Below are 23,402 nucleotides of genomic sequence, written 5' to 3'. Positions count from 1 at the left end.
TATTGTCATGTTGGGAGACAGCTGTGGACCAACACATGGCAGTTCTTACAGCGGGATGGGACAGCTGCTGCAGAACTAAATACTGTATTTGGCATAGGGAGAGAGACAGGATAGCCTAATCAAAGCTAATGATTGTGCAGATTTTCTGCCAAGGGGCTGCTGACTATATTGCCTGTTCACAACTAGCAACTTTGTAATATTAAATTGCTACAAAATTAGCCACTTATTATAAAGTTCAATTAAACAGTCTGTGCTGTATATGAAAATGATTATTTTAATGGTTATATGCTCTATTTAGGTTCGTTGTTGTAGTTCATTCATTCAGGCATATCTCTGACAGCTAAAACCGGACCTTCGCCTTTATAAAGAGTTTCTCCGTCTTTCGAACCGTCTCAGTTGTCGGTGAGGCCGGCGGGGCGGATCCCACACTAGAGTGAAAGAGAAAATAAAGCAACACAACAATAATAACAACTTGGCCGTTTCGTACATTTCGCTAGCAAGCTCCCCTGTGGATATATAACATCAAGGTGGGTGAATCACGACTCGTGCTACCAAGCCAACGAGGCCGGGAGGCCGGCTGGTTAGCACGCGTCGCTGTAGCTACCAGACAACCAAGCTAGCAGTGCGTGAAGATGCTAAGTCAGTGGTCTGTGCTAACGGTAGTGTGGCCAGGGCCATTTTACCAGACCTCAAGATAACACCGGCGAGCTCGCGGCACTGCTACACTATCTGTGGACCATAGAGATGGTAGCCGAAAATATAGCTCTGTGACCTAAGTTATAGTGAAAATATTTTGATAAGGAGACGAATTCTGGAACGTCCGTCCACCAGTTTAGACAGTTAGACTAAAGTTCGCCAGTTACTATGATGAACTGGTTTGGGGCTGAGGGAAATAGTCTGACTGGTACACTTGTTTTGTCCAGAAGCTACACTTTATGTGTATACTGTACGTCGTTTACACCTTACAAATTATATATTGATAATACACCACCTGTCCTGTTGTAGCTACTTAGCTGTAAATTAATGTTTTATCGTGCTAGTAAATGCCACATCAACCGCTTAAACTCGTTATTCCACATATTACTCGAATTACAATTCTGCCTTTGAGGATGGATCATGAATCTGTCTGCGACACCTGTCTGTCCGTCAGGCTGTTTGTCCGGGCCCACTGTATCATGCAACCTGACGATGGCGTTATCTCAGGTGGAGCTGATACAGTTAGCTGAGTTATCGAATAGTCGCTCGGAAGAAAAAGAAACTATAACAATTCTGCTAAACAATTAAAATCATTGATTAATTGCTTAGGCACAATTTGTACATTTTGAAGGTTGCAGCTTCTTCAGTGTGAATGTTTGGTGGTTCACGGACACCGTCCTCAGTCGTCTTCATGCAGTATTCATTGACTTTTAATAATCTCTCTAATGATGTTGTTTTTGATGATGTTTTGATAGGTATCAACTTATGACTGATGACAGTCGTTTTCAGTTAATCTAATGTTTATGAATTTGTATAGATTTTGAAGAAGTTAACCTTTCACACTTTAAACTTCTAGATGCCCTCAGTAATGAATGCAAATGGGACCGTGCAGTCTGCCAGCCCAGATGTGGGATCCGCTCCAGGGTCAGTGGGCAATTTTGCACTTGGTGGACAGTCCGAAGTATTGAAGCAAGTGCTCGGTGTTATCGACAAGAAGGCCCGCAACATGGAGAAGAAAAAGGTGAGTACTGTTGACAGCCATTTGTTCCTGATGCTTCCTGATAACGTGTAGCTACGTTACTGTTACTGGAAGGTGAGGCATGAATGATGTCCCACTCAATCCATAGCTGATGTGCTGGAAAAAAAACTGAAGCACTGACATCAAGAATTTCTTTTCTTAATATGTGTGATAAGTCATTACAATGTGTTGCATTTATGATGATCTATTACAGAGCAAACTGGATGATTATCAAGTCAGGAAGAATAACGGGGAGCGTCTCAATCATGACCAGCTGGTGGGTACACTTCATCATTACGTACATAACTAAAAATAATCCAGTAGTTGCAAAGATATTGCAACCTAGTAGTGCTTGAAATGTCTCTTTTTCTTCCATAATTTTAGGAAGCCCTATCCAAATACCAGGAAGTCATTAATAACTTGGAATTTGCCAGAGAGTTGCACAAGACATTCATTGCACTGGGACAAGATGTAAGGATGACTGTGGTTTACTGAAAATTGTTCCTCAGTGTGGTGTCCACCCTCACTTGTAGTAACTTGACTTTATGTGACTGGCGTATATCATTAGATCCAGAAGGTGGTGAAGAAGTCTGCACGGCGGGAGCAGCTGCAGCGGGAGGAGGCAGAGCAGAGGAGACTGAAGACGATTCTGGAGCTGCAGTTCCTCCTGGATCGGCTGGGTGACGACACTGTGCGGCAGGACCTGAAGCAGGGAGTCAGCGGCTCACCGCTGCTGACAGATACAGACCTCACAGCTTTTGATGAGTTCTACAAGTTAGTGGGGCCAGACCGTGACCAAAACATCAGGTTGGTCTAAGTCATTGGTATCTGGATGCATTTGAAATGCAAAAGACTTCTTCCACTACTTTTGTCCTTTTTAACAAGGGGATCTGTACAACTTATCTACACTTGCAGGTTGGCTGACCAGTATGAAGAAGCATCTGTGCACCTCTGGGACCTCCTGGAAGGGAAGGACAAGGCTGTGGTTGGAACAACATGTAAGTCTATTTTAATTTGGAACTGACAAATGGTTGCAATCAGTAGAGTACAGTTTTTTCAATAATGGGTGCTTAAGCTAAGTAATTTCAGCCTGCCAGCAATTTATCGATTAATCAAGCAGTCAGTTAGCAGCTACTTTGATAATCAGTAAATCATTAAACTAATTTTGTTTAAGAAAGGGATTCCACAAATCCACTAGGTTGTACTTGTCAAATGTAATTATTTGCTGGTTTCTTAGTCTGTGATAGTAAACTTGAATATCTTTGGGTTTTGGACTGCGTGACAAAACAAGCAATTTGAAGATGCTAACTTGGGTCTGGGAAACTGTGATGGGTATTTTCTCGCTATTTACTGACATTCATAGAGAAAATAATAGTTTAGTATATAATAGTATAAAATAACGAGTAGTTACAGCCCTACTGTAATTTATAGCAAAATTAAGTTTAATTAAGACAAACTGGCTCTATTTATATGCCCAGCTGGTTGTGGATATTGTTGGCAGGACATTTTATCACATTGGTGACAAAGCAGTTATCAGCAAGCTTTTTATTGTGTTGAAGCTAGCCATAAATAATTTGTCGCATCCTTTTGAGAGATCCCAAGGCAAGATAGATAAAGATGTCAAATGCTCTAAACAAAACCTCCTTGTCAGAAGCTAGTGCAGGCCATTAGCCAGTCTTAATATGTTAATTTAGCATGTGCATTGTATTTTGTTAATGCAGCATGTGTGCAGTGCTCTGATGTGAATAATCAGGGCTTGGGGATATTGGCGTACTGCATTCTCAGCAATCTGGCCTCAGGACTCGCACTGCTGCATTCTGCTTGGGGGCTGAGCGCTGTGGGCTTATCCTGACTCAGCAGCGGGGCAGGGTGCCAGTGGCCTTGTCGCCTGTGGTTCCACTGGTCAGATCTCTGGAGCCACATTAGGATACTGGTGACCCAGTTCACTATAGTGACACCAGCCAACCCTTTCACCTCAGTAAGGAGTTCTTACTTGGTGACTCAGGGTGATATTTATTCAGGCAGCAGCAGACTTCTTGACCTGAAGTACAAGGTAGTAAAGGAAATAACACTGACCTGCTTTGCCTGGAGAGCCAAAAGTGGAAATGCCTGACCTAGCTAAAGGGCTCCTCTAGTGTTTCTACTGAGTTACAAGTCATGATTGTGTTCTAGTACAATATTAGCGATGTAGTTGGCCAGCATTTTAGCCCCAGGCCTTTATTTTTTTTAAATCATGAATGAAGGACTGTTGCACAGTTGGAGGTTTGGCATTGAAGGCTTGAAACGTATTCTCTGTATTGGCTTCCTACTCTTGGCATTGGGGTCTTATACAAACTTTAAGTTATTTGTTCTTTCACATGAAATATTTTCATTTCTGTTGTTTTGTCCTTAGAGTTATGGGTTTCCTTGCTTATGTTGTCAGAAAACTGTCAATCAAATCTGATCAAACCACAACCACACTGTCCACAGGAGGCTGATGATGATTAGCTGAGTTTTTGTGTGTCTTGATTTGCTTTTCTGATTATTTAGTTATAAATACTGGTGGTTGTAGAGAAATATTAAGACTTGAAACTAACCAGAGTCTAAAGATGAATATTTAGGTTTGATGTGTGCCATAGCCAAAATGCTGAGTTTGAGGCCTAATAAAAGCACTGTATTTGGCTCTGATTACCACAGCATGCCCAGTCTGGCTGGCCAAATTTGGTAAAATTCATTCCATATCGTAACTTTGATGACTCAATGTCTGCTTTCATGATTTGTCTTTCCAATAAATTGCACGTACGTTATTCGTCTTCTAGACAAGGCACTGAAAGAGACATTGGACCAGGTTCTGCTGAGCGGGTACTTTGACCGGGTTCCATCTCACCAAAATGGAGTGTGTGAGGAGGAAGAGGAGGAAGAACCGGCCTCTGCAGCGGTGGCGGCAGCGGCGGCAGTAGTAGTAGCTGAATCGTCCGAAGCAGAAGAGCAGACTGTTGATCCAGGTTCCGACCGTTCTCTGAGACCAAGCTGCATGAAATACTCTACAAAATGCTAATGCAATCAAGCAATAAAGAAATCTGCATCGCATTCTCCAAACTTGTTTTTCTCTTCACAGAAACTGAAATAATTGAGGAGTTCACAGAACCGATTGCGGTGGAAACAACAGAGGTGAGATTAATTTACCCTTTACAGTGAGGTCATTAGACTGATTATATTTTGCAGTTTTGTGCTCTAATGTTTTTTTGTTGTTGTTGTTAATTCACCAGTTCATAAATAGACAGTTCATTCCAGACGGCACTTACAGTGGCAGTGAGAAGGAGCAGGGGGATGAGTGGACCACGGAAACAGAGGTATGCTGCAGGGATGTTGTTTTTCTGGGACTGAAGTTTACAATATTTTTATGTTTTGCTGGTTATTTGCCCAGTTTTTCTGATTCTGTCTTCTCATCCTTAAAGTAATCTGGCTTTGAACTACCTCCATTGTGATACATCTGGTTTTAGCTGGCTGGGACATTTTATTAAATCTCTTTCAAGTATTTCAGTGGTAGTATATCATAATCTAACAAGCACATTTAAAAGATCATTTTATAGAAAAACTGCAAGAATTAAAGGGACGTTAAAACCTTTGCATTACTTGTATTGATGATCAATTTGTAACTTAATGAGTTGATTTGGAGGAACTTGATGCAGCATTAGAAAGCAGAATTTTGCAAAGGTCTTTTGACTTTGCCTTCATTTGATAGTGACAGTAGAGATACTGACTAGACAAATATTTGTCAGATGTTTCATCCAGTTGGCCAGTAATTGACTGTAACTGACTCTGACTCAGATTGGAAGAATCCTGCAAATGATTGTTGTGATGACTGCAGCCACATGGTCAGAAAGGCTATGATGTACCCTGTTTTATAATGCATCCAATATGGACCTAACTATAAATGTCAGAAACATTTGTGGGCAACCTTGGCATTTTACACGGTGAACATTTTAATGGGTGTCTTTCATTGCTTGCTTTGGCTTCTTTGTCCATGCTCATGTGGGAGCTAGTAACTCCACCTTCTCACTGTTTTGATCAGTGTCAGCATTGTTTTTCTTCTTTGTATTGTCAAAGAAGATTAATTGACCTAGTGAGTTTACTGCATCCTTTCCCATTTTGATGCTGGACACACAAGCTACCTATCAACATCACTGGAAATTAAATATTACTCAATGTCGTATGCCAGGGCTTCTAAAAGACCGAATCTCTGTCTGCATCCAGACCGAATGGCAACCCGCTGGTCACATCCGGCCCGCAGAGTATTAGTTAATTTTGAAAATGCCGCAAATCTAACATTACTCACCAGTTTATCCTGAGAGTGATAGTCAATCAGCTTGTCAACCCCTGGCAACGAGCCAAAAAGTCCATAATTCATTGTTCACCTGCTCTAAGGATAGTCAGGAAGAGTCACAAAGCTTTTCTATTAGATACAAGAGGTGTCACTTGGGTTTATTTTCAATGGCCAACTGTTGTATTGAGTCTCATGTAGTATCTTTCTTTGTCTCCTGGGATCCTGAAGAGGAGTTTTTTTTCATTGAGACAAGGACTCATTCATTGGTAGCTGACCTGTGTGTTTGGATTGGGTGGAAAAAAAGGACATAATTCTAAGTTCATCCATTTTACAGAAACAGATAATCACTCACATAGAACCACAAAGCTTGTCTATTAGATGCAAGAGGCGTCACTTGAATTTATTTTCATCGGCCAATTGTCGGCCTAGTTGAGATCAGGACTCATTCATTGGTAGCTGAACTGTGGGTTTTGTATGGAGCACTTTGGCCTTTTCACACTGATACGGCCTCTTAAAAAAACCCCACTGATTTTCTAAGAAAGTGAAAATATTTAACAACGGAGTTTTCTGTATTGAAGTAAATGTACTATTGATCAATAAACTGTTAGTGACATTGAATATACAGTGCGGCTGGAGATCATTCACAGCGATCCTTAGTGTTGTGTGCTGGACACTGGAGCCTTTGCTATCAGAGCGGTCACTACAGCCACACCCTGGGGCATCCACGGCACTGGCTGTTGGCCATGGTAGTTGTTCCTTCAGAGAGTGGTGGATCGTTTTATAGGCACTGCATTGCGTTTCGTAGGCTCCATCTCCAGTGAGAGCTGTCAGACAGGTATCTGAGCACCACCCTGTGATGGTATGATTCCTCGTGATAAGCCTATACCGTGTGCTCTGATGTGTTCCAGGTTTTTTTGCAGAGGGTGTTCAAGTCTTTGATGTAATTTCTACTCTGGATTTCTCACATTTGCATGTGTCTCATGTTTCAATTCACAAACCATGATGTAAAATAGACCCACAGGCATCATCTCACAAGCACTAAACCAGTTTTCAGTTATTATTCTTCCTGTTTGTTATTCACCTGTTGTGTCTGTCTTCCACTCTCAGGCAGTCAGCGCCATGCAGCAGCAGCCTGTGCAGCCTGCGGCTTCCCCTATTGCCCTGGAGACCCACCCCTTGAACTTGGCGTCTCCTGCGCCGGCTCCTGACCCCATGGCCAGGAAGCAGGTGGTGCAGGACTTGATGGCCCAGATGCAGGGAACGTACAACTTCATGCAGGTGAGGACTTTGTGCCTGTAAGAAATGTTGAGTGTAGATATTCAGCATGGTGCTCACCACGTCTCTGTTTCCAGGACTCTATGCTGGAGTTTGACGGACAGCCCATTGATCCTGCCATTGTCTCAGTGCAGCCTATGAAACCCACTCAGAACATTGACTTACCACAGATGGTGTGTCCTCCAGGTATGTTTCCCAAAGACAAATTCAGTTGTGATGTCATGTTGTGTGTAAAAATCACACTTGAATGCTTGAATTGGCCTTTCTGGTTTACTAAGGTGCAATACTCAAATCTTCTTAGTTCACCCAGAGTCCCGGCTATCACAACCCAACACTGTTCCTGTCCAACCTGAGCCCACACAAGTGAGTAATCAAACTTGAGCAGACAAGCTGATCTTGTCGCCACCCTGAAGGAATGGTAAACAAGAGAACGTAATTTTTGCTGTATGCTCCCAGGTTCCTATCGTCTCCCCAACTCCGCCACCCATGTATCAGACCTCACACACGCCAGATCCACGACCCTCAAAAGAATCCATCGACCCCATCCAGGTAAACCATGCTGTCCTGTGAAAGAGTCCCTTTGTGACTCCTAGGATTCAGTTTTCATGTGTTAAATGCATGTTTTTGATTGCTCATCCAAAGCATTCATATACTGGTTGTGAAAGTAGAGAAATTATGGTAAATGGATATTTGTGCTCATAATGTGAGATATTTGTATGTAGTTGTAGTTCAGTTTTTTCAGTTAACCAATCAATTAAATTTTCTGTGAAGTTTTATATGTATTTATTAAGATGAAAGTCTGAATGCCGTTTCAAAGCCGTCCAAACTGCCAGGAATAAAATTCTGGTAGAGAACAGGCTAATTTATTGAAAGCAGATTCTTTGTGATTTTAATTCAGGAAACTTTTTGAACTTAATACCGTTTTATTTGGGCTAAGTTCATATTTGACATGCAGTGTACAGCTTGCTAAATTTTCTTTAAGAAAGGGCTGTACTTAAATATAAATGACATTTTTGACCTCCTGATGTACTTTCCCACACAGCAGATAAAAATGTGTTTATTCATCTTGCGTTGTCTCCCTTCTTCCACAGACCTCCATGTCCTTGTCGTCGGAGCAGCCTCCACCATCTACAGCTCTCTCACCTGCCTCTCAAACGCAGGTTTTCCAGCCTGTTTCCAAAGCTCCTCACAGCAGTGGCATCAATGTCAACGCAGCACCATTCCAGTCAATGCAGACAGTAAGGCCTTTGTGATGACACTTACTGCCTATTGTTCAATCAAACTTACTGAAGAATGACTCATGTTATCAAGTAATACCTGTATTTTACTCCATGTCATGTTTAAGTTGAGTGAAAGGCCAAATTATCTGGCCTGTCCTACAGATTTAAAAAGGTATTTGAAGGACTTCCAGTGGAATCAGAATAGAAATACATTAATAGCTCCCATTAGAAATTGCTTTGTGGAGTCCTGAAGTGCCCTCTCATCATATTGTATTTGTATGGGTTTGCAGTGAAGCAACTTTAGCGAGGAAATAGTGAGTAATAGATTTTACTCCTAATGAGCCTGTGACCTTTCCTCTGGTTTTGGCTTCACCACAATGTGTCCCTTGTTTGCCCCTCAGGTGTTCAACCTCAATGCCCCAGTCCCACCAGCTAGTGAGACGGAGGCTTTGAACCAGGCCAGTCAGTACCAGAACAGCTACAACCAAGCCTTCAGCAGCCAATCGCAGCATCCTGTGGAGCAGACAGAGATGCAGTCAGAACAACTGCAGTCTGGTAGGCAGATTTTCAGTTGTTTTATTCATTATTTACTTCCAGGATTAATTCTGCCAGATTTTTTTTATTGAAATTATATTCCAGTTAAATTCCTTTTATTTAAATACTGTACAGTTTGTTTGAGTTTTATTGGAATTTGACATGCATCTGTTTTGGGGCACCCAACCCCATGTTTTTTAGTAGTTGGTGCCTTCCATTCCCAAGACCAGTCAGGAGGCCACCCGCAGCCTTCCCAGCAGGGCCCAGGCTTCGGCAGGCAGCCTCAGTCCTTTTACAACAGCAGAGGCATGTCTCGTGGTGGACCTCGCAATGCCAGGGGCATGATCAATGGCTACAGAGGCTCATCGAATGGATTCAGAGGTAAACTCACAACCGACAGCCACAAATTAATCCAGTACCTTAACTCAAGCCCCTGTCAGACGTGGAATATGTAATGTTGCTGCATTCATCTATCAAAGTAATGTTTTTTTTTTTCATTCAAGTCATTCAGACATACAGTAGGTGTCCGTTACATTATGACTTTCTTCAGACATAATAGGACCTTTTGTTGAAAAGGTGTTTTCTGTTCTCCTTCAGTCTCTGTCAGTGAATTATTTTAAAATTAACTTTGAAGCCTCAATTAGTGACCATCGTGAGTGTGATTCTTACCGTAAAATAAAATTCCTCATCAATTTCATGTTCAGCGCTTGTTGACATTTAAAATTGCCATAACATTAACGTAATGAGGAGCTTGTCTGAAAGGGGCGACAGAGTCAGAGACTGTTTATTCTAAATCTCATTAGATGCATTTTTAAGTTTAAAGTCTTCCTGTTTTTCAGGTGGCTATGATGGTTATCGTCCTCCATTTGCCAACACTCCAAACTCCGGTTATGGACCGACTCAGTTCAACACACCTCGGGATTACTCGAATGGGAATTATCAGAGGGTATGAAAGAAGAAATCAGACCTCCACACTGGCTTTTTTGTGTCACTCTTACTGTCTGTTGGAGTAGTTTCTAAAATGTCTTTTTCTTTTCTCTGTTGCTCAAGGACGGTTACCAACAGAACTACAAGCGCGGAGCTGGTCAGGGACCCAGAGGAGTGTCAAGAGGCAGCACTCAGGCAATCCGATCCTGAAAAGGCCTTTCATAATGACTGTGACTAACTTGCACCACACTGAAAATTCAAATTTCAAGAATGCATTTGCCCCAGCTCACTCATGTTCTCTTTTTGTTTTTTCTTCATCAGTGGTATTTTTCCTGTCTCTTAAATCAAAGTAATGCCTGCTTTGATATTTGGAAATATTAAATCATTTACAGTCTAACACACAAGCTAAGCTGTAAATCCAATCATCGATTTACTCGAGCCTTGTGTTACGATATTCCTGTAAACTTGAAAGATTTCATAAGTTATTTTTTGTATTAAAAAATGCACCTGCCACTGCTGGTCCAATCCTTGGGAGTTTATTCCCTTTCTCAGTTCTTTTCTGTCATTTTGGTTCTAAAAAAGGATTTTTTTTTTTTTTTTGTTCAATGAGCTCCCGTTTCCTTGTTTGTAAATTGATGTTGCTTCAAGAGTTTCAATAAAGTTGTGTTGCATACCTGTGCTTCAGCCTCAGTTTTTTGCTGTGAAGTTAAGGCAGTCAAGTCAGGTAAGGGTTGACAACTTTTAAATGTTACAGTGGATAATTTATAGGCAAATCAAAGACAAATAGGACCCAAAAAAGAGGAATTTAGTTAAGACAGCTACACATTAATACAGGCTATGTGATATTTCAATTGAACATTGTTATATTTTCTATATTTTTATTATTCGCTTGATAGCATGTTATTCTGTATTTAACTTTTAATGTCTGCCTTTGTTTTGTAGCTCAACGCCATCGTAAATGAGGATACGTCCTCATTGGTCTCGAGGTGAAATAAAGGTTGAATGAATGATTGTGGTTGTTAGTTGTATATAGGTTTGTAGAGTCTCGATTTTAAGCCTGTGTTGAAGGTCAGTCTAAGCATTTGGGGCTGTAAAAAAAAAAAAAAAAAAAAAAAAAAAACAAACAAAAAAACGGCTGACTTTACAAATTCAGACTGTTGTCGGGGTACATGAAGCACAAGCCGGTCATTTGTTTGAGTCTGATTGGGTCCAAAGTTCCAATCCAGCAACATTAAGAAGTGTGGTAACTTTCCAACAAGGGCTTTATAGATAAACAAGTAGCAATGTTTATTACACCTCTCTGCCAGAAGATCACTCCACCTTATCATACAAGATACAATACTGAATATTGTTGCTCTCACCAGTAATAAATCTGAGCAGAATGATGGACTGAGTAAAGGGGTTAAGTGTGGAAGAAAAGCATTTAATGTTGATATTTAAATGTACATTTGTCATCAAGCCAGATGCCAAGATATTTAAAGTAATTTACTCAATTAGATCCATTCGCAGTGGGTATATGAATATATACATATATATTTTCACACAAATCACATGCATACAATTCAACAGAAAGAAAGGACAGAACAGCTACATAAGGGTACCATGTAACAGGCAATAAAGCCAATTAAAAAAATGTGAAGCTCTATAAATATTCGTTTAATTGCTTTAATGTTCTTCAGTCCGTCTACTATTTGAATATCTGGCCTGACTTCTGTGTTGAATTGCTGTGGCGCTTCTTTTAGTCCGTTTGCATTTGTGTATCGAGTATTTTCCCTGTTAAATACGGAGGCTCAAAACAAACACTCGTCCGTCCGCTTTGTTTGCCGGAGACCGTCGCGCGGTTATGACGTCACACCGGGGGTCCTCCATGAGCTGGTGTCTCCACGTGAGAGTATCAACAGCATGATGGCAGGCGTGTAGCTTCACCCCTTGAACTGTTGTAGTTTTATCAGGTTAAGCAACCATCAGCGTGTCTGTATCTGAAGGTAAATGGAAACGTTGAGTGTCTGAAACGACGCTTTAACTCTGCGTTTCTCCTCCTCGTGTTGCGGCACACTTTAGATTTCTCGCTGCGTTTAACTCTCATTTGTTTGGGCTGTAAGTTAGCTCCAGTCCCTGCTTCCTCCTGACTCAGCTGACAGCACTTTTTGGGTATAACTGCGACATTTTTATGTCGCAAAGTATCGCTGACATTTGCTCATATGCGTTGATGTGACAGTTATGTGATTTCTCTCGGCAGTAGTAAGACGATGGCGACAGTCCGCAAGAAGGTAGACAACCGGATTCGTGTCCAGATAGAGAATGGAGTCGCTCTGCAGCATCGTACCATGTTTGTGGTGGTGGGAGATCGTGGAAGAGATCAGGTAATCTTCAATCTATCAGTCTGCGTTAGCAGTGGGCTTGTTTCAAGATCCATTTAGTGTAACTAAAGGCTTTCTGTGATCCAGGTTGTCATTCTGCACCACATGCTGTCCAAAGCCGCCGTCAGAGCACGACCCTCTGTACTCTGGTGCTACAAAAAAGACCTGGGCTTCAGCAGGTGAGCGGAACCTCCTCTCTGAGATTTTAGCTGCTTCACATTTACTTAGTCTGAAAAATGTGTGAAAAATGTGTGAAACAGCAATCGGAAGAAGCGCATGAGGCAGCTGCAGAAGAAGATAAAAACTGGCACCTTGAACCTGAATCAGGATGACCCGTTTGAACTCTTCATCGCTGCGACCAACATCCGCTACTGTTACTACAACGAGACCCACAAGATCCTGGGCAACACCTTCGGCATGTGCGTCCTGCAGGTGAGTTACTCCTCTTTGGCTGCAAAACAGAACCAAGATGCATCAAAGAGAATGAAAGATCCCAGAAAATGTTGGGGACCACGACTGTGTGTTGACTCGGACGAATACTGCTTTCTGTGTCTCACAGGATTTTGAAGCTCTGACTCCTAATCTCTTAGCGAGAACTGTTGAGACTGTAGAAGGAGGTGGTATTGTGGTGTTACTGCTGAGAACAATGAACTCTCTCAAGCAGCTGTACACAATGACTATGGTAAGTCTAGAACCTGTCCTATAATCTCCACATGTTAGACACTGTTTTCTAGTCAGATGATGTGGGATCATTGTGGCCTGTTTTCATCCAGGATGTGCACTCTCGGTACCGGACTGAGGCTCATCAGGATGTGGTGGGAAGGTTCAATGAGAGGTGAGCGCTCCTCCTCAGACTGTTGTGGCGTTTGAAGCATTTTTAGTCAGTGGAATGACAGTTTGTGTTATTTATTTTGTCTCTAGGTTCATTCTGTCGCTTGCATCCTGCAAAAACTGTGTCGTCATCGACGACCAGCTCAACATCCTGCCAATCTCCAGCCACATGGCAAACATCAAGCCCGTCCCTCCAAAGACTCAGGTGACTGTGTTAGAGTAGAGACGATTAGTCGATCAACAGAAAATTAATCAGAAATACGTTTGATAATTGATTATTTGTTTGAGTTAAGTTAGTTGTCATCAACAATCAAGAAGTTTTACTGGTTCCAGTGTCTCCGATGTGGTGACTTGTATGAATAGTCTGTATGCTTGCTTGCTTGTTATGCTCCCTGATCTCTGACCAGTTGTCTCTTCCCCTTCAGGAGGACGGTTTGTCACCACGTGAACAGGAGCTGAAGGATCTGAAGGAGTCCCTTCAGGACACTCAGCCTGTGGGTGTGTTGGTGGATTGCTGCAGGACCATGGACCAGGTCAGGACCTGGCGAATACAGAGCCACTTTACAGTGCAAAGAGTGCGAAGAAAATCACACCTCAATAGCTTTCACATGCGTCAGTCTTAAAGATTGTATTGTCTTCTAGGCTAAAGGAGTGCTGAAGTTCATTGAGGCAATCTCAGAGAAGACCCTGAGGAGCACTGTGGCTCTGACTGCTGCCCGCGGTCGAGGCAAGTCTGCAGCGCTGGGGCTGGCTGTCGCTGGAGCTGTGGCCTTTGGGTACAGATGAGTTTTATAATGTCCGTTTTGTCTATTAAAGCGTCCAACATTTTTGCTAATGATTGCCTGACGTTCTTCACAGCTACTCCAACATCTTTGTGACCTCACCGAGCCCGGACAACCTCCACACCATGTTTGAATTCATCTTCAAAGGCTTTGATGCTCTGCAGTATCAGGTAGGCTGCCTGATGGTTCTTCTCTGCATGTTCTTGCTATGAGCAGACGCTGCTACATATCCCCCTTTTTCATTTGCAGGAGCATCTCGACTATGAAATCATCCAGTCTTTGAATCCAGAGTTCAACAAAGCTGTGGTGCGGGTGAACATCTTCAAAGAGCATCGGCAGACAATTCAGGTGAATGAGGCCTGACCGCTCTTCTCCAGTTCCTGTTATTTACAGCAGTAATTGAACACATGTGACCTTCATGTTCATGTGACCAACAGTACATCCACCCGGGTGATGCGGTGAAGCTGGGCCAGGCTGAACTGCTGGTCATCGATGAGGCCGCGGCCATCCCTCTTCCTCTGGTTAAGAAGCTGCTCGGGCCTTATCTGGTTTTCATGGCCTCCACCATCAACGGGTCAGTAATGGAGCTGGATGATATTCACATGATCACAAACCAGATCGTGTGAAAAACATTACACACAAGTTTTGAGTGATGGATTTAATGACCAGTGTCGTAGAAGCAATAATAATAAGTAGTATTTGTAGTGCTGCAAGAAATGATTATGAAAGAATTTCCTAAACCCAAGTTCACATATTCAGATGGCTTGTTTTTGTCGACCAGTAGTCCAAAACCCAAAGATATTTAGTATAATAAAAGAAAAGCAAGTATTTGCACACTTGAGAAGCTGCAACCAGTCAAGTTTTGACATTTTTGCATACAAAATGACCTAAAAGATTGGTCAGTTATCAAAATAGTTACTATTCTGTTGATCGATAAATCACTTCATCATTTCAGCTTTAGTTACTTGCATTTCTAACTGCTGTGTTCCTTCATCTGTGTAGCTATGAAGGAACTGGACGCTCTCTTTCCCTCAAACTGATTCAGCAGCTGAGGCAGCAGAGTGCAGACAGTCAGCAGAGTCTGTCAGCAGAGAACAGAACCACCAACACAGCACGGCTCGCAGCAGGTAAACATCTCTGGGTTTGACTGTGTCTGCGTGTGTGTGTGTCTATCTTCTGTCTGACTGCCTGCCTTCCTGTCTCTGTACACAGCCCGCTCTCTCCACGAGGTTGCTCTCCACGAGTCCATTCGCTACGCCCCAGGTGACGCTGTAGAAAAGTGGCTGAATGATCTTCTCTGTCTGGACTGTCTGAACATACCGAGGCTCATCTCTGGCTGCCCACTTCCACAGACCTGTGACCTGTATCCTTGATCTACTTCAAAGGACTTTGGGGAAATTAGAGAATCACGCAAGCAAATTCAGTCTGATACAAAGTGATTGAGCCGGAGGGTCAGTATAAAGCTTGTACAAACGCCAGCATTGGTTAAAACAAATGTGTTCCTCTGGTGACGTTTCAGCGAACACAAGCATTTAGAGCTGGGCTGCAATTAATGATTAATCTCATTACTGATCAGTCTGCTGATCATTTTCTTGATTAATCGTTCGGCTCAGAAAACACCGAAATATGCCCATCAAAAATAAATTTCTTAATGTGGCTCGTTTCTGTAGACAAACAGCCCAAAACATAAACATATTCAATTCACTAACAAATGAGACAAGGAAAAGCAATAAATCCTCACATTTGACAAGCTTGAACTAGAGAATGTTTTGCATTTTTTGCTTAAAATTCAACGATTAATCCATTTTCACCTGTTGGTTGAGATTAACCAGTAGGTATTTAAAGAATTACTGAAGTCAGAGGTGACATCGATTCCAAACCCAGAGTGAGTCAGGCTTCAGTTGAAGCATATCATGTATCTGTAATATGTATTTTTGTCTACATTTGTCCGACAATACATGAGCGAAGCAAAAAATGTTGTCCTCAGCCCACACTGTGCAGATATTATGTGAACAGAGACACACTGTTCTGCTACCACAAAGCATCTGAGGCGTTCCTGCAGAGGCTCATGGCTCTCTACGTGGCATCGCACTACAAGGTGATATTATTAGTTTGTGTTTGCATATCTCACTTTTCCTCGAGGAGCATAATGCCCTGCACAGTGTTTGATCAGTTTTATTTGTGTTTCTACGCTGACCCAATGATTTCTCCGGATTCAGAATTCACCAAACGACCTGCAGTTGTTGTCCGACGCTCCAGCTCATCACCTCTTCTGTCTCCTGCCGCCTGTTCCCCCCACACAGAACTCACTACCTGAGGTCCTCGCTGTGGTGCAGGTAAGACGAGGTGAAACAGTCTGTTTTTAATGGGTACAAGAGCGATGGCTGCTCCGTGCATTTGAAAGCAAACAGCTGTGACAGGCAAATCTGTCCGAATAATTTCAGAAGAAAGATGAACTTCCACCAAATCAGCCATTTCTTGTTTACTGTCAGTTTGTCATTGATTGACAACATTCAGATAGAATCACTGGCCTTGTATGCTTGTTTTTTGTTTGTTTCCATTTTTGACTTCCATTTTTTCTTCTGTGGTCCCTCAGGTGTGTCTGGAGGGAGAAATATCTCGGCAGTCAATCCTGAACAGTCTGTCTCGAGGAAAGAAGGCCTCAGGTGACCTCATTCCCTGGACGGTGTCAGAACAGGTACATACTGGTCACAAAACTTTTTGACAAATTCGCTACAGCTCACGTTTCCAACTTGCAAACTGCAAAATCCTCTACTCTTTTTTTTTTTTTTTTTTGCAGTTCCAAGACTCAGAGTTTGCCGGCCTCTCAGGAGGCAGAGTGGTGCGAATAGCCGTCAATCCAGACTACCAAGGGGTAAGAACCCGCAAAGGCCTGTTGGTCCAGTTTTTGACTACTCTGGATGCACCGTATGCAACTGGTTTCCAACCTTTCCCCTAGATGGGCTACGGCTCCAGAGCTCTCCAGCTGCTACAGATGTACTATGAGGGCAAGTTTCCCACCATGGACGAGAACACACGTTCAAATCACAACGAGATCACCTCCGTCAGCAGTGAGGTAATCCAAAGGAAGTCAGTGCCTCACCTGGAGTGTAACAAGAGTAAAAATGCATTTAGAGATTAGATTAGTTTAAACGCACGTTTCTTTGACAGCAGCCCTGTTGTTGTCTTGTTGTCCAGGCTGTCAGTCTGCTGGAGGAGGTGATCACTCCACGGAAGGAGCTCCCCCCTCTGCTGCTCAAGCTGAGTGAGAGGAGAGCAGAGAGACTGGACTATCTAGGAGTTTCCTATGGCCTTACTGCACAGCTGCTCAAGTGAGTTTCTTTGAATGTGGAAAAGAGGAGGGGTCATAATGTTTCTGCAGATTTACGAATGTTAAAAACTCTTTTTGCAACCTGACAGGTTCTGGAAGAAAGTGGGCTACACTCCAGTCTACTTAAGGCAAACCCCTGTAAGTGTAAAAATCATGCTTTTTTTAAGTGGGTTTCTGTACATTGTGCTGTTGTCACATGATGGAATTATGAAGCTCTGTGTGTGTTTGTGTGTAGAATGACCTGACAGGAGAGCACTCTTGTGTGATGCTAAAGGAGCTGAATACAGATGAAGCCCCCGAGCAGAGCCAGTGGCTGTCTGCCTTCTGGAAAGGTGAACTTCCTTCTGGAGACATGCTGCGTTTAAAGTTATTACAGTCTGACTGAGCTGTTTTTGTTCTCCTCAGATTTCCGCCGGCGCTTCCTGTCTCTCCTCTCCTACCAATTTGGCAGCTTCCATCCGAGCATGGCGCTCAGCATCCTGCAGAATAAGAAGTCAAAGGAGGAGACGAGCAGTAAGACTTCCTCTACTGACAATCCTGATCACGTTTCCTCTGCCTCTTACACACCTCGGCTGACTTGTCTCTGACCTTGGCAGCTCTCAGCAGCTCTGAGCTGGCAGCCCATTTCAGCCCTTACGACCTGAAACGTCTGGAGTTGTATTCGAGGAGCATGGTGGACTACCACCTCATCATGGACCTGATCCCAACAGTGGCACGCATCTTCTTCCTCAAGCAGCTCGGCGACACATCTCTCTCAGCCGCACAGTGTGTAAGTTCCCTCTTTTGTTGTGGTCTTCAATGTTTCTTTGTCATGAAATCAGTTTTATTGTCATATTTGTTGACTGTTCCTGTTCTCTGTAGGCATTACTGCTGGGGATAGGCTTACAGCACAAATCAGTGGAACAGCTAGAGAAGGAAATCGAACTCCCAAGCTCGCAGCTCATGGGCCTCTTCAACCGTCTGATCCGGAAATTTGTGCAAGTAAGTCCATTCTTGAAGAACCATAAAATCTACCTTCAAAAGTATTGCAGCAACATTCATGCTTTGTTTTATTCTGGCCTTTACCATCCAAGGTCTTCACCAGCATCCAAGAAAAAGCTATTGAGGCTGAGATGGTGGCCCACAAAGACGTTTCCATGGAGCCGACTGTCAGAAGCCTTAATGACGATCTGGTATGTGGGCACCAATGTTACTTTATCAAGCAAATATGTTAAGTATTTGCTGGTTTCAGCCTCTCATGTTAGAATTTGTTGCTTTTCTTGTTTTTCTATAATTGTAAATTCAATATTTTTGGATTTTGAGCTGTATGTAGGGAAGAAAATAGGAATGTTTTTATTTTACAACTGCGATGACTTACATAATTAACAGGGAAAGTCAACACATTAATCATTAATGAATAAGAAGTTAGCTGCATCTCGTCATTTTTATGATGTGTTTGAAGGAAAAATGTTTAAAACAGAATCTGCTTCTAACAGAATGAAGCAGCAAAGGAGTTTGAGGAGAGACACAAGCAGGATGTAGAGAAAGTAAAGGAAATGGACCTGGAAGAGTAAGTATAAGGCTGGGGGGGAAGCAGCATTGGTTATTATTTGTGTGTAGTGTTCTAGATATAAAAAAATGCCTGGGCAATATTTACTGTAATGATTTCCTTTGTTTTTATAGATATAAGATCCGTGGAGATGATGAGGAATGGGACCAGGTGTTGAAGAAAGCAGGGAACACGGCTCTCGTCAGCATCAAGAGGTGCAGTGACACCCAGGATCTTTGGCTGTAGTGTTCGGTTGTTGTAGAAACATGTTGGTAACGATGTCTTCTCCCAACAGTAACAAGAAGAGGAAGATAGACGGGGGAAACGCCATAGCCAGCAACGGGGCTCCGCAGCAGGGGAAACTAAAAAAGAAGGAGATGCAACAGGGCAAATTCAAGAAGAACAAGGAAAAGCGTGGCAAATTTGGAAAGAAGATGTGACAGTAAACGGAGCTGCGTTGACAGGAAGGACAGTGCGTGGGCACAGCAGCATCAACATCTGTGATCTGGAGAACTTTGGATATCTTGGACGGACATACAGATAGTGAAGACCTCACGCAGGACTGGATATCTGTTGAGTTGTTGTTTTTTTAAATCCTTGACAATTTTCTGAATTCTGCTCCCCAGATACACCAACATTTCTACATTATGTCATAACAAGTATGTTGCTTTCATTCATTTTCACACTGTATATCAGCAGAAAATACCACACTTACTCTTGTACTAATTAAATGTCATTTACTTTGAAGTATTTCAAACATTTTTACAGTGCTCTTAGAGTTCCCTTTTAGTTGATGTCATGATTTCTACAAAGACTTGTAAAACGTTAATGGAAAGGTTTTTAAAAAGTGAAACGGGAGGTATGTGATTGGCTTTAGGTTCCACTGAACGGGTCACTTGAACACCTGAGGCTGCATTTCAGTCCACTTCTGTTTGAGCTGCTGCTTCACGGCGTCTGGTGCAAAGATGCAGTCTATGGCCTGCTGGGAGAGCTTCCACACGGCTTCACGACTGAGACCGAAGGTGGAAGCTGCCAGCTGATATTCCTGAGACAAGTCTGTACAGAAGACTCCCTTATCGTCAGTCTGGAATGTGACAAAGAATAAAAATCATTCATGGGGAACTCTGATTTCATCACAATTAAGATTCTACATAATCTTAATTCTACATAAATGTACATTTTTTTTTAAAACGGGGGACTTCACCTTAGTCTGTTTACTCATCATGTGCTACACAGCCTATGAAAACAAGACTTAGGTCTGAGGAGGGTCTAATGACACGACTATTGAGCTATTGTGGGAGTTGTAGTTTTTTCTTTCTGAAGCTCTGACTAAAGACTAAAGCATATTTTGGCCTCTGCTGAATCAATTTTGACTTCTGTTTTTTAATACATCACTTTCAAGCCCCCCAACCCAATAAAACTGCAATACTAACATTGCTTCACAAAGCAAGCCATTAATGCGTTAGGACTGGATACTGAACCCCAAAACTTGTGATTCCTGCCCAAATTGTGTCCCTGGTGTGTCAAAACCAAATGTTGGCACCAAATGTTTTGTTACGTTCTTTGTTTTAGTTGTATTTTGTTAAATATTTTACAAATTAAATCACGAGTTCAGGCACAGTTTCCGTGACTATTTGTGTCGAGATAAACACATACAACCCTGATTCTAAAAAAGTTGGGACTCAGTAAAATGTATAAAACAGAATGCAATCATTTGCAAATGAACTGTTTACTGACAACAGGTTTACAAAGAGCCCATGTAGTAACATCCTTGATACAATCATATGTTTGAGAATTTTGGCTAAATTAGTTGAATGAAAGGGCTTTAGCTGAAAAACATGTTTTGTACACAATAAATAAAGTATAATTTTGTCATCAGTACTAAAACTTTACAGTAGTTACCATATTGGTATACAAATGTTTTAACTGTTAAGCAGCCCCAATCCAAAACAAATTTAAATATGAACTAGATATTTGTAACAGAAGTTTCACTGCCTGTGAGGTGCAAAGAAATGAAACTTACACAAATCACACTTGGATGTCCCAACTGGTACCAGTACTTGAAATGATGTTTGGAGTAGCACGGTACAGTTTGTCCTTTGACATTTGATGTCAGACATAACTCTACAAGAAAAACAAAGTTGAGAAATCAAAAATGAAATATTGCACTCCACAGAAGAATAATCATTTGATCTCAGTATTACCCAGCGGTATGTTGTTCTTCACCACTTTGTCAACAAGACTTTCAGATCCACCGACTTCAGGATGCAAGAATGTGCCGTGACCGATCCTGTCTGGAGGGAGATCCAGCAGCAAGTCTGACTCCTCCAGCTGTGACGGTACCTGCAACAGTTTTTGCTGTGATTCCGAATGTTCACAGATGATGTGACCACACATAACAAATGACATTAAAAAAAAAATGGTGAGGTCATACTTCTGAGAGGTGCAGTGACAACTTCAGCCCACAGTTCTTGGCCTTCTGTAGAGCAGGAAGTAAGTCTTTGCCATGGCCAACCTTCAACATGAAAATTACATTAATTTACAGGAAGAACTGTGACAAAATCCAGAATAAATGTCCGATACTGGAAACACACAAACTTATCTTTAATTTGACTAAATGATATTCCATCTAGACAGTTCTGATATGATTTGTTGCAGTTTGGAGGAATTAACTGTACTGCACCATCCAAAAACGACATGAAAATAACAATTCATGTTGCAAAATACGACAAAGCACAATTACATGGTCCCATCAGCACCAGGGCCAATAGGCACCTGAAAAGTTTTTCCCATAAGGCCATCCCTCATCTGAATGCGAACACACACACACACACACTGTGTGGACTGTGCAATATGTGCAAATTTAGCATAGTGCAGTACATTTACTGTATTATTCCTCACTTGCATACAAATTCCAAAACGATACATGCAGCATTTTTTTTTTCTTTTTAACTTTAACTTTCGAACTCAACCTTTTAATTTCTAATGTTTTTGTTTCACTGCGCTGTATCACAAAGTCAAATTCTGTGAACATTTGGCAAACAAAGCTCCTGACCATCGGGTCTCCACTGAGGTCGAGTCCCACCACCAGACCATCAGAGGACAGCATGAACTCCTCAGCCAGCTTCACCGTCTCCATGGCAACTTCAGTCCCATTCCTACGATCGATCGCCACCAGAAACCTTCAGAACAAATAGGCTCATTTAGAAGCATGCGCGACTGTGGCCGACAGTTTTATCACACTCAAGACACATTTCTGGACTTTGTACACAGGAAATGAATACCTGACATCAATGTCCACTCCCTCGTTTTTACACTGTTGGATGGCTTTGAGGACAGTTTCAACGTATCTCCTTTTTGTCAATCCTGGGAAAAAGATAATAAACTTGTAAATCGAATAATTTCTGAAAATAATCCTGATGATAAACCTTGCCATCAAAACATCAGGCTCCATGTTGTTAAGACCTATTACCTGTGTTTTTCTCCTCCCTTGGTGTACTTCTCAGTTCTAAGTATTTGACTCCATCTGCTGCAAACTCCTTGATAACATCTGTAGCCACCTGGAAAAAAGAAAAGAGACATCTGTTACTGATATTCTGGGCATAAAAATGAGAGAAAAGACGATCAAAACTAATCTGAATTTGAATCCTCACCATCAGGATATCCTCCTCCGTGTCCACCAGCTGATGGATGACTTTGAAGACCTGAAAACACCTGCGAACATGAGCGCCATGTTGTTTTAATACTGGTTCGTTAGATGCTCGTCATTAGTTTACTGTTGTCTGCATTAAACGCGTACAAGCAATATCTACTCCAATATCAACTAAACTGTTTCTACAGCACCTACGTTAAGAAATAACTTAAATTAATTAAGAAAGTGACGGCGAATTCGTCATGAATTAGACCCAGTTTGATTTCAAACAGCGAGCTCTCGTATTAAACTCGGAGGGACAAACAAAGTTACACGCACTCATCCAGTGTCCTCCGCTGGCCTTTGGCGATGGCGGTCATGCTGTGCTCGATGTTGAGATGCGGTTTCTGCCTGAAGAGTTTCTCGATGGTTTGGAAGCTGACGGAGCCGTTGAGGTGAGCGTGAAGCTCCTGGTGACAGTCGAAACGCTGACGTTAGCATGAAGCAATCACAAACTACATTTGCTCTCTTAAAAACTCTTCTCTGTCAATTTTCGTGTAAATTTTTTTTTGACTACATTTGTGACTCACCACTTTCGGCAGCTCCCGATAAAAGACATCAGCCTCATTGTCCATCACAAAGTCCGACAAAGACCGAGTCTAGTCTGCGAGCCCTAAGCTCCGTTCTCTGTCGAATACCGTTGTTTTCAGTCTACATTTCCCTGTAGCCCCAACGAGTGCAACGAAGAAATAAGCCCCCCTCGAAAAGGTTCCGTCTCTAAGTGATAAAGACATTTACTTTTTTTCTTATTAAATTTTTTTGATTTTCAAAAATCAAATTCTATAAACAGAAAATATTGCTTTCTGCATATTTGGAATAAATGAAATAAATAATTGGAACTGCCAAAAAGCATTAAAATCTATCAGATCTCCATTTATATTTACCCTCTTGCTTCGATCTTTT

At 42.1% G+C, this 23,402-nt stretch overlaps 3 protein-coding genes across 5 annotated transcripts; 2 read left to right on the top strand and 1 right to left on the bottom strand.

Moving 5' to 3' along the window:
- The first annotated feature begins 392 nt into the window (after nt 1-392).
- caprin1b (cell cycle associated protein 1b) lies at nt 393-10,649 on the top strand. Of its 2 annotated transcripts, none has more exons than XM_041938963.1 (18): nt 393-527; nt 1,553-1,717; nt 1,929-1,991; nt 2,099-2,185; nt 2,283-2,521; nt 2,630-2,712; nt 4,513-4,698; nt 4,812-4,864; nt 4,963-5,046; nt 7,128-7,298; nt 7,373-7,481; nt 7,597-7,658; nt 7,752-7,844; nt 8,387-8,533; nt 8,917-9,070; nt 9,254-9,430; nt 9,889-9,995; nt 10,100-10,649. In XM_041938963.1, exons 2-18 carry the CDS (start codon nt 1,553-1,555, stop codon nt 10,184-10,186), a joined length of 2,067 nt encoding a protein of 688 aa, XP_041794897.1. In that variant the 5' UTR covers nt 393-527; the 3' UTR covers nt 10,187-10,649. The 2 variants fall into 2 exon arrangements, with proteins under 2 accessions (XP_041794897.1, XP_041794895.1); XM_041938961.1 differs by having other exon boundaries at nt 9,251-9,430.
- Nucleotides 10,650-11,864: 1,215 nt separating this feature from the next.
- Nucleotides 11,865-20,422, top strand: nat10 (N-acetyltransferase 10). Of its 2 annotated transcripts, none has more exons than XM_041939442.1 (29): nt 11,865-11,961; nt 12,216-12,339; nt 12,424-12,515; nt 12,597-12,768; nt 12,896-13,018; nt 13,110-13,171; nt 13,258-13,372; nt 13,593-13,700; nt 13,810-13,943; nt 14,026-14,119; nt 14,199-14,297; nt 14,387-14,523; nt 14,952-15,076; nt 15,162-15,312; nt 15,951-16,047; nt 16,169-16,285; nt 16,546-16,647; nt 16,750-16,824; nt 16,909-17,025; nt 17,148-17,281; nt 17,370-17,418; nt 17,516-17,612; nt 17,686-17,793; nt 17,877-18,049; nt 18,142-18,261; nt 18,354-18,452; nt 18,756-18,829; nt 18,943-19,023; nt 19,104-20,422. In XM_041939442.1, the coding sequence occupies exons 2-29, from the start codon at nt 12,226-12,228 to the stop codon at nt 19,246-19,248; spliced, it is 3,114 nt and encodes a 1,037-aa protein (XP_041795376.1). In that variant the 5' UTR covers nt 11,865-11,961; nt 12,216-12,225; the 3' UTR covers nt 19,249-20,422. The 2 variants fall into 2 exon arrangements, with proteins under 2 accessions (XP_041795376.1, XP_041795378.1); XM_041939444.1 differs by lacking the exon at nt 11,865-11,961 and adding an exon at nt 12,016-12,127.
- On the bottom strand, nt 18,630-23,161 carry adal (adenosine deaminase-like). The gene is made up of 10 exons (XM_041939445.1): nt 23,030-23,161; nt 22,779-22,909; nt 22,462-22,522; nt 22,281-22,368; nt 22,093-22,174; nt 21,864-21,990; nt 21,243-21,323; nt 21,013-21,151; nt 20,832-20,932; nt 18,630-19,892 (listed from the first exon to the last, which is right to left on the bottom strand). The coding sequence occupies exons 1-10, from the start codon at nt 23,072-23,074 to the stop codon at nt 19,701-19,703; spliced, it is 1,047 nt and encodes a 348-aa protein (XP_041795379.1). The 5' UTR covers nt 23,075-23,161; the 3' UTR covers nt 18,630-19,700.
- Nucleotides 23,162-23,402: the final 241 nt, after the last annotated feature.

This window comes from Chelmon rostratus, chromosome 6 (assembly GCF_017976325.1).
Source record: "Chelmon rostratus isolate fCheRos1 chromosome 6, fCheRos1.pri, whole genome shotgun sequence".
Taxonomy (NCBI): domain Eukaryota; kingdom Metazoa; phylum Chordata; class Actinopteri; order Chaetodontiformes; family Chaetodontidae; genus Chelmon; species Chelmon rostratus.
This window is presented reverse-complemented; position numbering and strand designations above follow the sequence as displayed.

Excerpts from the sequence above, each read along its gene's own strand:
- adal (XM_041939445.1), bottom strand. The coding sequence starts at position 23,074 with ATGGACAATGAGGCTGATGTCTTTTATCGGGAGCTGCCGAAAGTG. Across the intron at positions 22,175-22,280 it reads AAGGGAGGAGAAAAACACAG|GATTGACAAAAAGGAGATAC; the intron begins GTAATAGGTCTT and ends TCTTTTTCCCAG. Across the intron at positions 21,991-22,092 it reads GGAGTGGACATTGATGTCAG|GTTTCTGGTGGCGATCGATC; the intron begins GTATTCATTTCC and ends TTTGTTCTGAAG.
- caprin1b (XM_041938961.1), top strand. The coding sequence starts at position 1,553 with ATGCCCTCAGTAATGAATGCAAATGGGACCGTGCAGTCTGCCAGCCCA. Across the intron at positions 7,659-7,751 it reads TCCAACCTGAGCCCACACAA|GTTCCTATCGTCTCCCCAAC; the intron begins GTGAGTAATCAA and ends GTATGCTCCCAG. Across the intron at positions 9,071-9,250 it reads GTCAGAACAACTGCAGTCTG|TAGTTGGTGCCTTCCATTCC; the intron begins GTAGGCAGATTT and ends CATGTTTTTTAG.
- nat10 (XM_041939442.1), top strand. The coding sequence starts at position 12,226 with ATGGCGACAGTCCGCAAGAAGGTAGACAACCGGATTCGTGTCCAGATA. Across the intron at positions 12,516-12,596 it reads AAAGACCTGGGCTTCAGCAG|CAATCGGAAGAAGCGCATGA; the intron begins GTGAGCGGAACC and ends TGTGTGAAACAG. Across the intron at positions 16,048-16,168 it reads ACGTGGCATCGCACTACAAG|AATTCACCAAACGACCTGCA; the intron begins GTGATATTATTA and ends CTCCGGATTCAG.